General features: G+C 30.5%; 2 protein-coding genes across 2 annotated transcripts; both read left to right on the top strand.

The window, feature by feature from the left end:
- The first annotated feature begins 515 nt into the window (after positions 1–515).
- Positions 516–2,674, top strand: LOC140668668 (uncharacterized). Its single transcript, XM_072897884.1, has 5 exons — positions 516–694; positions 1,224–1,489; positions 1,835–1,915; positions 2,099–2,194; positions 2,280–2,674. The coding sequence occupies exons 1-5, from the start codon at positions 624–626 to the stop codon at positions 2,591–2,593; spliced, it is 828 nt and encodes a 275-aa protein (XP_072753985.1). The 5' UTR covers positions 516–623; the 3' UTR covers positions 2,594–2,674.
- Positions 2,675–3,403: 729 nt separating this feature from the next.
- Positions 3,404–13,783, top strand: Hrg (poly(A) polymerase hiiragi). Its single transcript, XM_072897546.1, has 12 exons — positions 3,404–3,984; positions 4,891–5,135; positions 5,269–5,512; positions 5,957–6,061; positions 6,142–6,292; positions 6,380–6,591; positions 6,766–7,063; positions 7,320–7,496; positions 7,626–7,747; positions 7,870–8,028; positions 8,100–8,198; positions 8,703–13,783. The coding sequence occupies exons 2-12, from the start codon at positions 4,918–4,920 to the stop codon at positions 8,754–8,756; spliced, it is 1,839 nt and encodes a 612-aa protein (XP_072753647.1). The 5' UTR covers positions 3,404–3,984; positions 4,891–4,917; the 3' UTR covers positions 8,757–13,783.
- The last annotated feature ends 218 nt before the right edge of the window (positions 13,784–14,001 follow it).

Below are 14,001 nucleotides of genomic sequence, written 5' to 3'. Positions count from 1 at the left end.
AAATTCAATCTGCGTCCGCAATACGTAGTGTGACACGGGCTTTAATGTTTTGAAAAATATATTTCATACAAAAGTTATCTTAAAAAGAATTATAAAAATATGTAATAAAAAAAAGACATTCCATTTAAAAAATTTAAGATAATCTTGTTCTGCTCTCGACAACGTCACCTATGGTCAAACTGCCATTGAATGCATCTTTTTAAGTTTTTCTTTTTATAATTTTTGTATGAAACTTTTTTTTTCAGAAACACATATTTTTTTAAAAATATTAAGGGGTTTGCACATTTTTCATAAACTCTGTATATTATACTTTGTATATATACAGGGTGTCCGGTAACTAAAACAGACCAACGCTCGTGAGCAGGTAGAGTGCAGTAAACTGAATATAAAAGTCCTCTACTATTTTGCGATTTTCACAATAATTATTAAAATAAAAATTAAAAACGTTCAGTTAACAGTTAATAAATAAGCGCGTCTTGATCCCGAAAAATATTACATTGGTGGGATAGAAAAGGAAGGGATAGATATGTAATATGGCTGCTATGGAAAACTCGTTTCTGAGTGACATGGTTGAATGGTTAGATTAAGTTGATTTAAGAAGTAATAAAATTCGTGGTGATATAATGCCGGGTACTTGTTGTGTGAAAAATTGTAAAAGTGTATGGACGAAAAATTCCAACATAAATTTTTATAGGTAAGTGTAATTAAGTTTTAGTATAGAGCAAAACTACACGCGATGCGAAAATGACTTTCGATAAAGGTTAAGATTTAGTTTACTTTTTAAAAATATAAATGTACAGTATTTATTAATTACAATATTTTACCCAATTTATTTTTAGAAGACATAATAACTAATCTCACAAATTCTCTCATAAATCAAGTGAAAAGTTTCGCACATTATTATAGCCTAATATTTGTTCCTGTGATTGTTTCTAATTGAAATTTCTTTTATTACATCTGTACAGCTAATGTAAAACGAACAAAACTTTAACTTAAGTTTGATCGATATCGATTAGGTACGGACATTAGTCGCGTAAATGTAATAAAAAAAAAAAACGTCAACCAAGAAAATCATAGGAACAAATATTAAATTATAACAACGTGCAAAACTCTTTTCATCTGATTTATACGCTCGTGATTGCTTATGTCTTCTAAAGATAAATTATCCAAAGTATGAAAACTATTATATTCTTTAAACTATAATATTTTAACTAATATTTCAGATTTCCATCTCAAGATGAGACAATATTGAAATATTGGATTGCGGCAACGGGACGTAATAATTGGTCTCCATATACAAGTGCTCGGATATGTAGTTTACATTTCACAGAGGATGATTATTATAAAAATAAAGAGAATCCTAAAAGAAGACGTCTTAAACCTAAAATTATTCCAACACAATATGTACATGCAAGTATTTTGCAAGTGTTCTCGCAAGACACAAATACGTTGCAAATATCCCAAGATGAAATACATAAAATGAAGAGCTGTAAGTTATTGTATTTCTGCAAAAATTTTCTAAAAATGTAAAAAAAATTAATCATCTGCATAAGGCTCGATCCACACCAGTTAGTTCGTTTACGCTCTGCTCTTCTAATTTTATTTTAACGATGTAATAGAATCTAAGGCCGGTATTCATAATCCGATCTTATATTTAATATCTCGTTCAACCAATAAAATGATGCTATACGGCTATTTGATTGATTGAACGAGATCTTAAGACGATCTTAAATATAAGATCGGACTATAAATACCGACTTAAATCATAAATATAATATATATTAAATATATATAGTAAATGCAATGTACAAAATAATAAAAGTATTTATTACAGATGATCAAGATAGTACTATCATGTTAAATGAAGAGAAATTGATTAAAGATACTAATGAGACTACTTCAAACAGTTTTAGCAGTATGTATAAATATTTTTAAAAACAGAAATAATAGCTGTTTATGTACCGATGTGTAATTTTTAGTTAATAGGAAATTTAAATTAGATTATTATATTATACTTAAAGTTGATGCAATATATGATTTTTAGTACATACATTACACATACATTGCATGTACAAAATAATAAAAGGATTTATTACAGATGATCAAAACAGTACTATCACATTAAATGAGGAGAAATTGATTGAAAATATTAATAATGAGACTATTTCAGTTGAGACTACTTCGAATTTGAACTGTATGTATAAATGTTTTCATAAAGAAAAAAGCAATTTATGTACAAATTATTTACTAACTAATAAGTAATAATTATAACATTACAGATTTTAAATATTCAAATTATGATACTTTATTAAATGAAAATGTACAATTGAAAAAAGAACTAAATGAACTTAAAAAATCACACGAAAAATTATTAAATCAGCAAGCAAGCATGTTTCATGAACTCATGAATCACAAACAAGCTACATTAGCAAAAAAATTGAAGACGACTCAGGATAAAAATAAAACATTAAATAGACGTATACAGCGAAAAGAAAAACAACTTACAAATTTGAAGCTGTTGCTCAAACATCTTAAAGACAAAAATAGGAATTTATTTATATTAAAGAATATTCCTATTAAAGAATGTATATAAGATACACAACTTTATATCATTACAAATATATTACAATAATTAAAATTCTTTTCAAAGTGTCTCATTATTTTATAACTACATAAATATTGCTAAATAAATAATTTTATATATTTCAGTTTTTATTTTTAAATTTATATCTGTCTTCTGCTACATGTACATGTACATATATATATATATTATACACATATATATTATACTTATTGCTATATGTATATGCATTAATAGATATGAGTATCTGCCTTTACATTGTAATAAATTTAATATACTATATATACTAAACCATATTTTATTGTACATTACAAAAGACAGTTTCTAATATTTTATTTTTAAAAATAATTTTTTTAAGTTAAAATACATTAATCATAAATATTTTTATTGAAAAATATTATACGCATAAAACATTGCGTGTAGCATGTAATATATATATATATATATATATATATATATATATATTGCTTTAAATTCAACCAATTAGCGTGACTGTCATACCACCGCAATGATGACGCATGCGCATAAGTTTCGTACTTAATTTTCCGTGTTAAGGTGCCTTTTCATGCTGACGCTCGACGCTCATTTTTGGCGTGAAAACAGATCACGTGATCAAAATTGACGAATTGGTATTTTTATTTTTGGTCACGTGATAGCTTAAAGAATGGAATAGCTGTGATTGGCCAGTAATATTAAGTACGCGTATCAAAGAATGTCGGTGTAAACTAAGCCAATATTTAGTATATCTACGCCGGAAACGCAAGTTGCTCTAGACGTTTCGCATGCTTTATGACGTTACAAAGCCAAGCGAGAGGGCGAAAGTGGAGAGTTTGCGACGATAAGTTCGCCATGTTTTTATAGTGAAGAGACTTGTGGGTGGTACGCGTGGTGTAGGTGTCTACGTGCGGGCTATATACGTGTTGTCCATTATTATTTCTCGCGTGTGTGATAATGCTTGCTTATTATTATTTATTTACGTAGCGTAAACGCAAAAGCCGAAGGATCTTCGCGTGATTGGCAGGACGAGAAGCTTGCACGACGTGCTCGTGAATTTCGTGGGATATCACTCGCGTATCACTCGAATCGGGCAAGGCAGCTATTGTATCTCTTTTTCTCTTTCTTTCTCTCTTTCTCTCTCGTAAATTTCGCGTAAATTGTTTATTTATACGTGCGATTTGTCAAAGCGCGTCGACCGTTCCCTCGTCACGATTTTAATTTTAATCCCAAAGGACGCGTGAGCTCCCGATTCGAGCGAGTCGCAACGCGGTTTCGACCACGCTATCTTGGATTAACGTGCTCGCAATTTTTGCGCGTTTTATAACCTGACAACACAAGCGAAGTACCTTCGTCCTGTGGGTATCTTATTTATCATGCCATTGCATTTTTGACGAAACATTCAAGCGGTAAGAAATTCTTTCCACATCACATTTCTTAGTTATTTTACTCTCACATTTTTTTAATATTGCAATCATAAGTTCGATCTATCGTGGATGATTTTATTGAAAAACATGTGAATTTATTCGTCTAAATTATTTATCTTGGATGCATCGATTCTCTTTCGTAAAGTTTTTCCTAAATTTTATATGTAAAATTTTTTAAAAACTTTTAAGCACATGTATCATAATAATATGATCACATTATAATAAGAATTATAAATAAGTAAAACATGAGGACTCTAATATAATTAAATAATACAAATAAAATAAGAATGGACTAATGAGAGCCAAGCAGAGTGATTAAGGCACCAGATAATTATTTAAAAATTATTAATTGTTAAAAGACAATATCTTATTATTATGCCATTGCATTTCTGATAAAACATTATCAAGCAGTAAAAAATTCCTTCCATATCGTTTGCTTAGTTTTACATTTTTTAATATTGACTCGACTATTATTAGTCTAGATTTAGATTCATTATAGATGACTAATTACTGAAAGCTTGGCTCTCATTAGCTCAATCCTATTTTATATGTATATATCGTAAATATATATACGAGGGGTTGGTCACTGAGGTAATTTTTGTACAAGGGCTAGGTAATTCAGTGGCAATCCCAACAAAATTTTGGGTAATCCAAGGTTATTTTTGGTAAATCTAAATAATCTTTAGCGTTAAAATAATTTAAAGTAAAATTTTTTTTTCAAAATTTATTTTTAATTTGAGATACTATTAGGTAATCTTAAATAATCCGAGATATAATTTAAAGGTAATCCGTATCAAAGGGTAATTTTTGTACATTATAACTGTTAATGACCAACCCCTCATAAATATATAACAAAAGGTTGTTATTCACAACAAAATATTTTTGCAGGTATATACTTAAATAAAGGACATCACAATGTGGCAAACGCAAAGTAATAATTCCAATAATTCCAACTCGAACTCAACATCAAATGAGAAGAACAATTTACGTACCTTGGGTATGACATCTGCTATTAGTGTGGCAGAGCCTAAACCTATTGACATTGCCAGAACTAATGAATTGAAGGAGGCCCTCAAACCCTATAATGTTTTTGAGTCTGAAGAAGAGTTGAATCATAGAATGGAGATCTTGAGGTACTTTTACAAAGTTGCACTTATATAATATAATTGTGTTATTAGCTTACATTTGATTATGACAGAAAGTTATATATATATATATATATATATATATATATAAATTATTAAAACTACTTTTATATTCTTACAGCAAACTGAATGCATTGGTCAAACAGTGGATAAGAGACACGAGCATAGCTAGAAATATGCCACCTAATGTAGCTGAACAAGTTGGTGGTAAAATATACACATTTGGTTCATATAGATTAGGCGTACATCACAAAGGCGCTGATATTGATGCATTATGTGTTGTACCACGTCATATATATAGATCCGATTATTTTACATCCTTTTTTGAACTATTGAAGATGCAAGAGGAAGTTACAGATTTAAGGGTATGTAGTTTAAAAATATAGAACATAGTTGTTTTCTTATTCAATATATATTTCTTTAAAACACTTATGTATATATATATGATAAATGTTTTTTTTCCTCTTATTAGTATTAATATATATTTGTTCTAAACTAGTTCACAACTAAGTTGTATATATATATATATATATATATATATGTGTGTGTGTGTGTGTGTGTGTGTGTGTGTGTGTGTGTGTGTGTGTGTGTGTGTGTGTGTGTGTGTGTGTGTGTGTGTGTGTGTGTTTAGAAATAAACATTTTTTTATTATGTGAATATATAACTAATTAAAATTAAATTTAAAAAAAGTGTATATGTATGATAATTTTTGGTATACATTAAATTCTTCTGGTATATATTAAATTTAATTTTGATCTGATCAATATTTGCAATATTTATATTTATGATGATTTATATTTATATTGTAGGCAGTGGAAGAAGCTTTTGTACCCGTCATAAAAATGAATTTTGATGGTATAGAAATTGACATGCTATTTGCAAAGTTAACTCTTAAAGAAATTCCTGATTCGATGGTTAGTAATATTTAACATTTACATGCAAAAACACTGTACGTTTTAGATTTTTAAAAAATCAATCTCTAATAATTTTACAGGATCTTAGGGATGACATGCTTCTCAAAAATCTTGATCAAAAGTGTGTCAGGAGTCTCAATGGATGTAGAGTGACGGATGAAATATTGCGCTTAGTACCTAATATAGAAAATTTCCGATTGGCTCTTAGAGCTATAAAATTATGGGCAAAACGTAAGATGACATAATATATTAAATAATTAATAACACATATAATAATGCACATATCTTACTTTATATTTGCTTTTTTTTTATTCTTAGGCCATGGGATATACAGTAATGTCTTAGGTTACCTTGGTGGTGTATCCTGGGCGATGTTAGTTGCGCGAACGTGCCAGCTTTATCCTAATGCTGTGGCTGCGACTCTAATAGAAAAATTTTTCCTTGTATTCTCTCAATGGAAATGGCCACAACCAGTACTTTTAAAACAACCTGATAATGTCAATCTCGGTTATCCAGTTTGGGATCCAAGAGTAAAAATTTTTACTTTTATAATTATTTGCAAATAAATATTGCATTTAACAATATAAATATCAAGAAAATAATATAATTATATAACGAAATTTTGAGTGCATAACATCTCATAAAATTTTAATTTTTTTTTTAGTTTTACCTCTTTATAAATCTTTTATTCGTTATTTTTTTAGGTAAATGTGTCAGATAGATATCATTTAATGCCAATAATTACGCCAGCATATCCTCAACAAAATTCTACCTTCAATGTGTCTGCGTCTACCAGAACTATCATGCAAGATGCATTTGAAAATGGACTCACTATAACTGAAGAGATCATCATTGGTAAAGCAACGTGGGATAAGTTGTTCGAACCGCCAAACTTTTTTGGAAAATATAAACATTATATCGTACTGTTGGCTAGAAGTTCAAGCGCGGAAGATCAACTTGAATGGTGTGGCCTTGTTGAGTCAAAAATACGACATTTAATAGGTAATAAAATGAAAAAAAATACATTTACAAGACTGTACATATATTTCCTTTATACTTTTATAAAAATATTTTGCTACTATTTTATCACATAATTTTAATTAACTTTTAGCATTTGCATATACATATATATTTTTTTTTCTACATTTAATAATTTATATATATATATTTATTTATTTATATATTCTTTGTAATATATTGCAATATGTATTAATAATTCATGCATGCCAAATTGGCAAAATCATAACCGTTTATATAGGTACATTGGAAAGAAACCTTCACATTACCTTGGCACATGTAAATCCGGAAGCTTTTCCACCATTGGATCCTGAACCAGGCAAGCATTGTTCCATGTGGTTTATCGGCCTGTCATTTGCTAAGAGTGAAAGTCTCAACATTGATCTCACATATGATATCAAATCTTTTGTGGAAACAAGTAAGTGTGATTACATAAGCTTTAATATAAATATATGTATGTTTATGTACATATATATATATATATATAATTATATAAGTTTGATTGTAAACGTAGAAAATATATTAACTACACATATATTTATTACAGTTGAAAGACAAGCAGAACAAATAAATATGTTGAAGGAAGGAATGTGGATTGAAGCTAAACATGTAAAACGAAAGGACCTGCACACTTATGTATCTTCAAGTTTGGTGAAAAAAGAAAGGAAGGTAAGAAGGAAGTTTATTTCTATATACTTTAACTTTTTTATTAATATATAGTCTATATAATCTGTTCTCATAATGATACTATATTTTATAGTACTTAATCGTGCATCCTGTAATTTTTGTAGGTTTCTAGTAATGTGCACCGGAACGGCAATATTGCTGGAAATGGAAACAGTGGTAGTGTGTCGCCACGAAACCAAGGTGATTCCAATAAGAAGAGATTATCGGATCAGACGGCCGATTCGTGCGGAAAGAAACGGAGAGTCAATGACACAGAAGAACAAGTACATACCATAAAGCATCGCAGAAATAATTTTTATGAATTATTCAAGCGTTCTAATCTTTTCTCTTGTAGACAGAGACTACATCATTAGTGGTCCAGTCTTGCGGAGAAGATAGCAATTCTGGATTCAGTATGGATGAATACAAACAGAATCTATCAACTACTAAGGACGTAAGATATAATATACATATAATATACAATAATCAATCTTTTCAAAATACAGGATTAGATAATTAAACATTTGAAACAATAATACATACATAGTAAGTAAAAAAATTCTATTTTATCATGAAATATTTCTATTTTCACATCTCGCCAGGCAAAGGTAAAAATGATGAGACGCATGGTAATATGTAATAGTCTTAATTGTCTGCTTTTTTATTTTTTAATTAATATATTTATTGATATAATTTCTTCTTTCTTCTGTTATATGCAAATTTTAACAATATTAGAAAAAAATATAAAATATTCCATATCACTAACATTTCACAATTAAACAAAAGATTTGCACAGAAAATTAATATAAAAAATATTAATATTAATAGCTTATTTCTTATTTCTATAAAGACAGCTGCATTTACGAATTCCGGCGCACGAAGATGCATTAAAATCTTCAACATTTTATTAACAATTAATAAAATAGTAATCATTCTTCCGTAATGTATATCTGTGTAGGAAGGACCTACTGGTGCATCCACAGTAGCGCAGGAGGGATTTGTATGCACTTGATGACCACTGCGAGATTATCTCACGCCAATCCACAGATGCTCCTCTGGGCCATCTAGACTGTAAACGTTTCTTACGCAACCATCCACTGCCCACTGTAAGTCCTTCGTTTCGTAAAAACAAAAAAAAACAATGTCACGTAATGGAGGAAGCTATCCAGGTGGAGTCAATCGATAGACGACTGTTAATATGTTTGTGTAACAAACGCTATAATTAATAGTATTTATGAAAAGAAAAAAAAATATCGATACAGTCAATGGGAACAATTACGCCGTACGTTTACGCGTTTTGTGCCAGTGTCTGTGATGTTCCTTATATCAACTGGACATATATTTCAGAGATAGGTCAGAAGACACGAATAATTTCGAAGGAACTTGTCACCGCGAGAGTTAAGTCTCCTTTGAAACAAATTAGTAATCATACTTTTTATATTTCCTTTTTGTATATATTAATTACATTACTCTTTTTTATCTATAAATATTTGAACAAGAGAAACTTAAGATTTGATAATACCTGATGTAACATAATTTTACATAATTTACATGACGAACGGAATAGTTTGGTCCAGAAAATTACATGTATGGAAATTTCTATATTCACGAATGTTTCCGCATGTTGGAAAAAAATGAAAAAAAAAGAAAAAAACCCGAAAAATAGAATATATTCTTATATTAAAGTGCATTTTTCTAATGCACAGTGGAATATGCTTTAAAGTGCGTATATGTATCGTTTTAATTGTATAAGTAGCTGATATATACTTTATTAACATTAACGCAAACACACACACACACACACACACACACACGCCGTGATCTGCCTCTTTAGGGACTTACAAGCAGTAGTGTTAGCGTTTCAATATACGCTTTACTGTTTGTACTAAATATAAACTCTATCATTTACGCGATACTTAATGCTATTGCTATTCTTAAGTAAGGATTATAGGATTATATTCCAATGCAAAAGTTGCAGAGTAGAGTCTCTTTAGGCAAAAAAAGCTCACCATTTGCGAAGAAAGTTGCTACAAAATGGTTTGCTTGAGACGTCGCCTTTTGCTATGCAACTGTAATGCAATCACATTACAAAAAAATCACCGACACTGGCATAAACCCAAAGAGATGTTTCATTTGTAGGGCACACGCGTATAAAATATTCGTTAAAAAAGAAAAGAGTTAAAAAGAAGGAGGCTCGCACAAATGAAACATCGTAAATAAGCCATTGACTATCTCGTTGATGATTATGTTGCGCGAAATACATGCCTTCGTACGGAGCCGCCTTTTAGTTTTTTTTTTTTTTTTTTTTTTTTTTTTTTCTTTTTTTCTTTTTGCTTAAAAAAGAAAGAGTTATAGCTTTAACGAGAATTAGAAACAGGCTGACAATTGGTTGATTGGTGACTAACTCTTGTCTCTCACCGACTGCTGAGTTTTTTCAGGTGTTCGACTCACCTTTGCTCCCAATCTACGGCTCTTATAGTCCCAATCACCTTTCCTATATTAAACAATCTCGATTCATGTGTTAAAGGCATGTCCACTATCGTACGCTACAAGGTATTTGATGTTCATTCTTTGTGGTATTTATCAACGAAACCTGTAAATACCGCATGTGTGTATGCAAAAATCGGGTGCTTGCAAAGTAACATTTCCCAAGATTTGTCAGGTATCAGCATTAAAAAAAAATACAGTCTCTAAACCATTAACTCTTAATTGTATTACAACACTTTGCAAGTGCTACGATTTGATGTACAGTGATAAGGAGAGAATCATTCCGTTACTTGTATATACTCGTGTGCTGAGGTGATAAGTTTTGCTCTTTCAGGATCTGTCTCTCGTAGAGTCATTTTATTTATTGATCGCAGGTACATACATTTTTTCCTATAAGCTCAAGGAACACAGGAATAGTGTTGCCTTATCTCGTCGCTTTTTTCGTGGATTCACGCCAGTTTGACGTTTGAATCAAGATTGAAGTACATGTATTACGGTGCACATATACACAAGAAGGACTAGGCTAATCATTTCGATAGATCACAGAATCTTTTGTGTTGACATTGACATTGACATGACGTACACGACACGTGGTTTTTTTTTAGATAACTATGTACGAAACATGTAGCGAATTTATATACGCGCTAGAATTCATCCTCGATCGAATTTATTGTTATTATTGTCGCACGATGTACCGTAGAATAACCGTGGATATTTTGCAATACGATCGGTGTCATAATCAGTCTCTTATATAGAGATTCTATGTAGAAAAAATATATAATTCTCTGTAGATTATTTTTATTCTTTGTAATCACTCGCATATTACATATCCGATTAATAACGATTATTTTCGATTCGCACCTGCAGAAATCGGATCGATTCGTGCGAAAATGAGAGATTTTGTGTGTAAGAGATTGTGTATAAGATAATACAGTGCATTATTGCAATTGCTTTCGTTTATTTCATCCTAAGAAATATCGCATAAAAATTTTCTCCCAAAATCAAGTCTCAGGCAAAAAAATTAGTTAAACATTTTTTTCTTAATAAACAACATAATATATTGTTGTTGATACATAATTCTGTTTTTTCAGAATTAAAAATATTTATTATTTTTATATTTGTCTATAGAAAAATTCTTCATGATTATATTATTTTACAATTTATAAGGAATAGTGAACTTTTCAACATACGACCAAAAAATTGAATACTTTACAAATCTTTCTAATCATTATATTTTCTTAAATTTCTCGTCTGTTCTTGGTAGAAGATCCTGAATGCACTATATGTGAAGCTCAAATAACGAATAGGAATTCGATATTATTATTATTAATTTCATGTGCAAATGTACAGTTCTTCTAGTTTATAAGACTGACATATTTGGCTTGGAAAAGAACGTGTCATCCATCATTGCCTCTTGACAAATTAATCTATTTTGATGTGAAACCTACAATTTAATAGGGAAATGTGTGTGGATGTGTATATACATAATACACAAATAATCGGACTGACAAAAGTTTAATTTGTGGAGACGCAAAATGTATACGCTTTTAGCATACAATGATTCATTTCTGCAAAGCGTATTAATCCTGGTGCAATATGTTACTATTATTCTTTTTTTCTTTTTTGTCAAAATATAGAGCTGTTTTAATTAATTAGGAAAGTATTCTTTTATGCAAATTTACGTTTTGAACATTTTGCGATAAAATTTGACAAAGAAATGCTGACGCTGTTACATAAATAATATATAAATAAATAAATATATATATTTATATATATATATTGATTGCGTATAAAAATCCAGATGTTTGCATTTTTTATTCATATTCATTATTCATGTCAAATATCGTATTTTACTAAATTTTGGCGAATTACATGGGCCAGAATATCGAGAATTTCATGTTGATTTATGAATGAGCATGCAAAAATTTATATTAATTTATATTTCAACAGATTTGAGACAGTTTCTTAAGTCTTTTGAAATGAATGAGCTTTTAAATTTCTTTCGAATTTATGTTGCCGCACTCCAGTTACTACGGACATTATTAATCACTGTTGTTAATACATTATTTAATTGTATTATTATATTGTCAGACGTTTCACACAGTTAATCTCCACTTTTCCATCGTAAAAAAACACAGGACTTACTTTTTTTTAAATTTTGTACGTTGCTCGAAAACAATTTTCGATCACGAAATACTATTACATTTGGACTCCTATCAACAGAGAGATTGCCATATTCAATAGAAATGAATTTTGATTTCGACTTTTATTGCACTAACTTCCCATATAAAGTATTATAGCATTGTCTTTGGATTTGTTAAACTCATCAACTAGTCATCTACGTAATTTCCGACTTTAATGAAATCATTGTCTTTTAAATTCTAAGGTTCACGAAGATCGTATACTTACTGCACAAGATAATTTAAGCGCGTGATGAAAACACACATCATCGTTGTTATTACAGCCATTAGGGGAAAAAAATGGAGTCCTATCGCCGAGAAAATCGCGAGTAGTGAACATCAATGTTATCCTTGTATGCCAAATCTTGTCGCTCTTTTTATCGCTGTCACGCTATCCAATTCGTACCTCTTTCTCTCTTTCTCTCTCTCTGTCTCTTTTTCTCTTGGGAATAGCTAGACATGTCTGTAGCACATTCTCCATTCCCATATGTAGCCTCTCCTTCTCCTGAGAATCACCATCGTTGACCAACGTGGGCATCTTGCAATTTTTCGATAATAGGGCAAGGGAATAACAAAGAAGGGGAATCTTTCTCTCAACCCGCAATTTTATCTTTTATTATATTGTGAAAAAAAGGAGAGAGAGAAAAAAAAACACACGCAAGTGAGACAGAAATGCGGGAAACACGCTGAAGGAAAAATAGGAGACACATAGATTTATGTGGAAAATCAATGCGGGCGATTCTGTCGCGTTTTAAGATCTCATGTCTTTGTATCACGGCTATCGAAATGTTGTAAAGGAAAAATGCATTTTCGAAAATTACTCGAAAACCTGCGTACAATCCGCACAGAAATCTTCATAGATTTATAATAAGCGAATATAGTAGCCGCGTACGATTTGAAAAAAAAAAAAAAAAAAAAAAGAAACATGTCAAAGATACACAAATTATACATCGGGATCGTGTACGTGTTTTCGCATGCGTACATAACAGCAAACGTCATTCGACTCCACGAGATAAGTTGTCAGCATCCACGACATTTTTCCGGGGCCGAAAGAAGAGAGTACGCAATTTTGTTATCGGAAAAAAAAATATATTCTCGCGAAAATATGTCAAACTGCAAGTGTGTATGACGTAATTTATCGCGTCAACATATATACGATAAATCGTGGATGTTGTATACGCAATACATGCATTATATATACGCGTATGAATGACCGCGTAAGATTTGCCGCGCATCCGCAAAATTGGCAACAGCACAAAAAAATTACAAGCATATACATTATAATTTGTACCCTCGATTATTGTATACACACTCTCTGTATCCTTCCTGAATAAATGAAAATAAATTTTTCTTTCAACTCCTTCAGCCAAAACGGACCGCGCTTGTCAGTCGCGTCAAGATGGAACGATGATTCAGAAATTATCTTGGAACGATATTGATGAATTGTTTTCAATTACATGTGTGATCGTCCCGTCTTGCCGTGATCGACAGATTATTTTTTTTCATGAGTATCCTGTCCATCATCCATGATTTTATAACTCAGCATATTGCGATCACTGTATGGAGTCAATTATTATTATTAACCTTTGA

The sequence above is a fragment of the Anoplolepis gracilipes genome, chromosome 8, assembly GCF_047496725.1.
Source record: "Anoplolepis gracilipes chromosome 8, ASM4749672v1, whole genome shotgun sequence".
Lineage (NCBI taxonomy): Eukaryota > Metazoa > Arthropoda > Insecta > Hymenoptera > Formicidae > Anoplolepis > Anoplolepis gracilipes.
The sequence above is the reverse complement of the archived record's forward strand: the minus strand, read 5'-3'. Positions and strand labels throughout refer to the sequence as shown.

Excerpts from the sequence above, each read along its gene's own strand:
- LOC140668668 (XM_072897884.1), top strand. The coding sequence starts at position 624 with ATGCCGGGTACTTGTTGTGTGAAAAATTGTAAAAGTGTATGGACGAAA. Across the intron at positions 695-1,223 it reads TCCAACATAAATTTTTATAG|ATTTCCATCTCAAGATGAGA; the intron begins GTAAGTGTAATT and ends CTAATATTTCAG. Across the intron at positions 1,916-2,098 it reads TACTTCAAACAGTTTTAGCA|ATGATCAAAACAGTACTATC; the intron begins GTATGTATAAAT and ends GATTTATTACAG.
- Hrg (XM_072897546.1), top strand. The coding sequence starts at position 4,918 with ATGTGGCAAACGCAAAGTAATAATTCCAATAATTCCAACTCGAACTCA. Across the intron at positions 5,513-5,956 it reads AGGAAGTTACAGATTTAAGG|GCAGTGGAAGAAGCTTTTGT; the intron begins GTATGTAGTTTA and ends TTTATATTGTAG. Across the intron at positions 8,199-8,702 it reads ATCTATCAACTACTAAGGAC|GAAGGACCTACTGGTGCATC; the intron begins GTAAGATATAAT and ends ATATCTGTGTAG.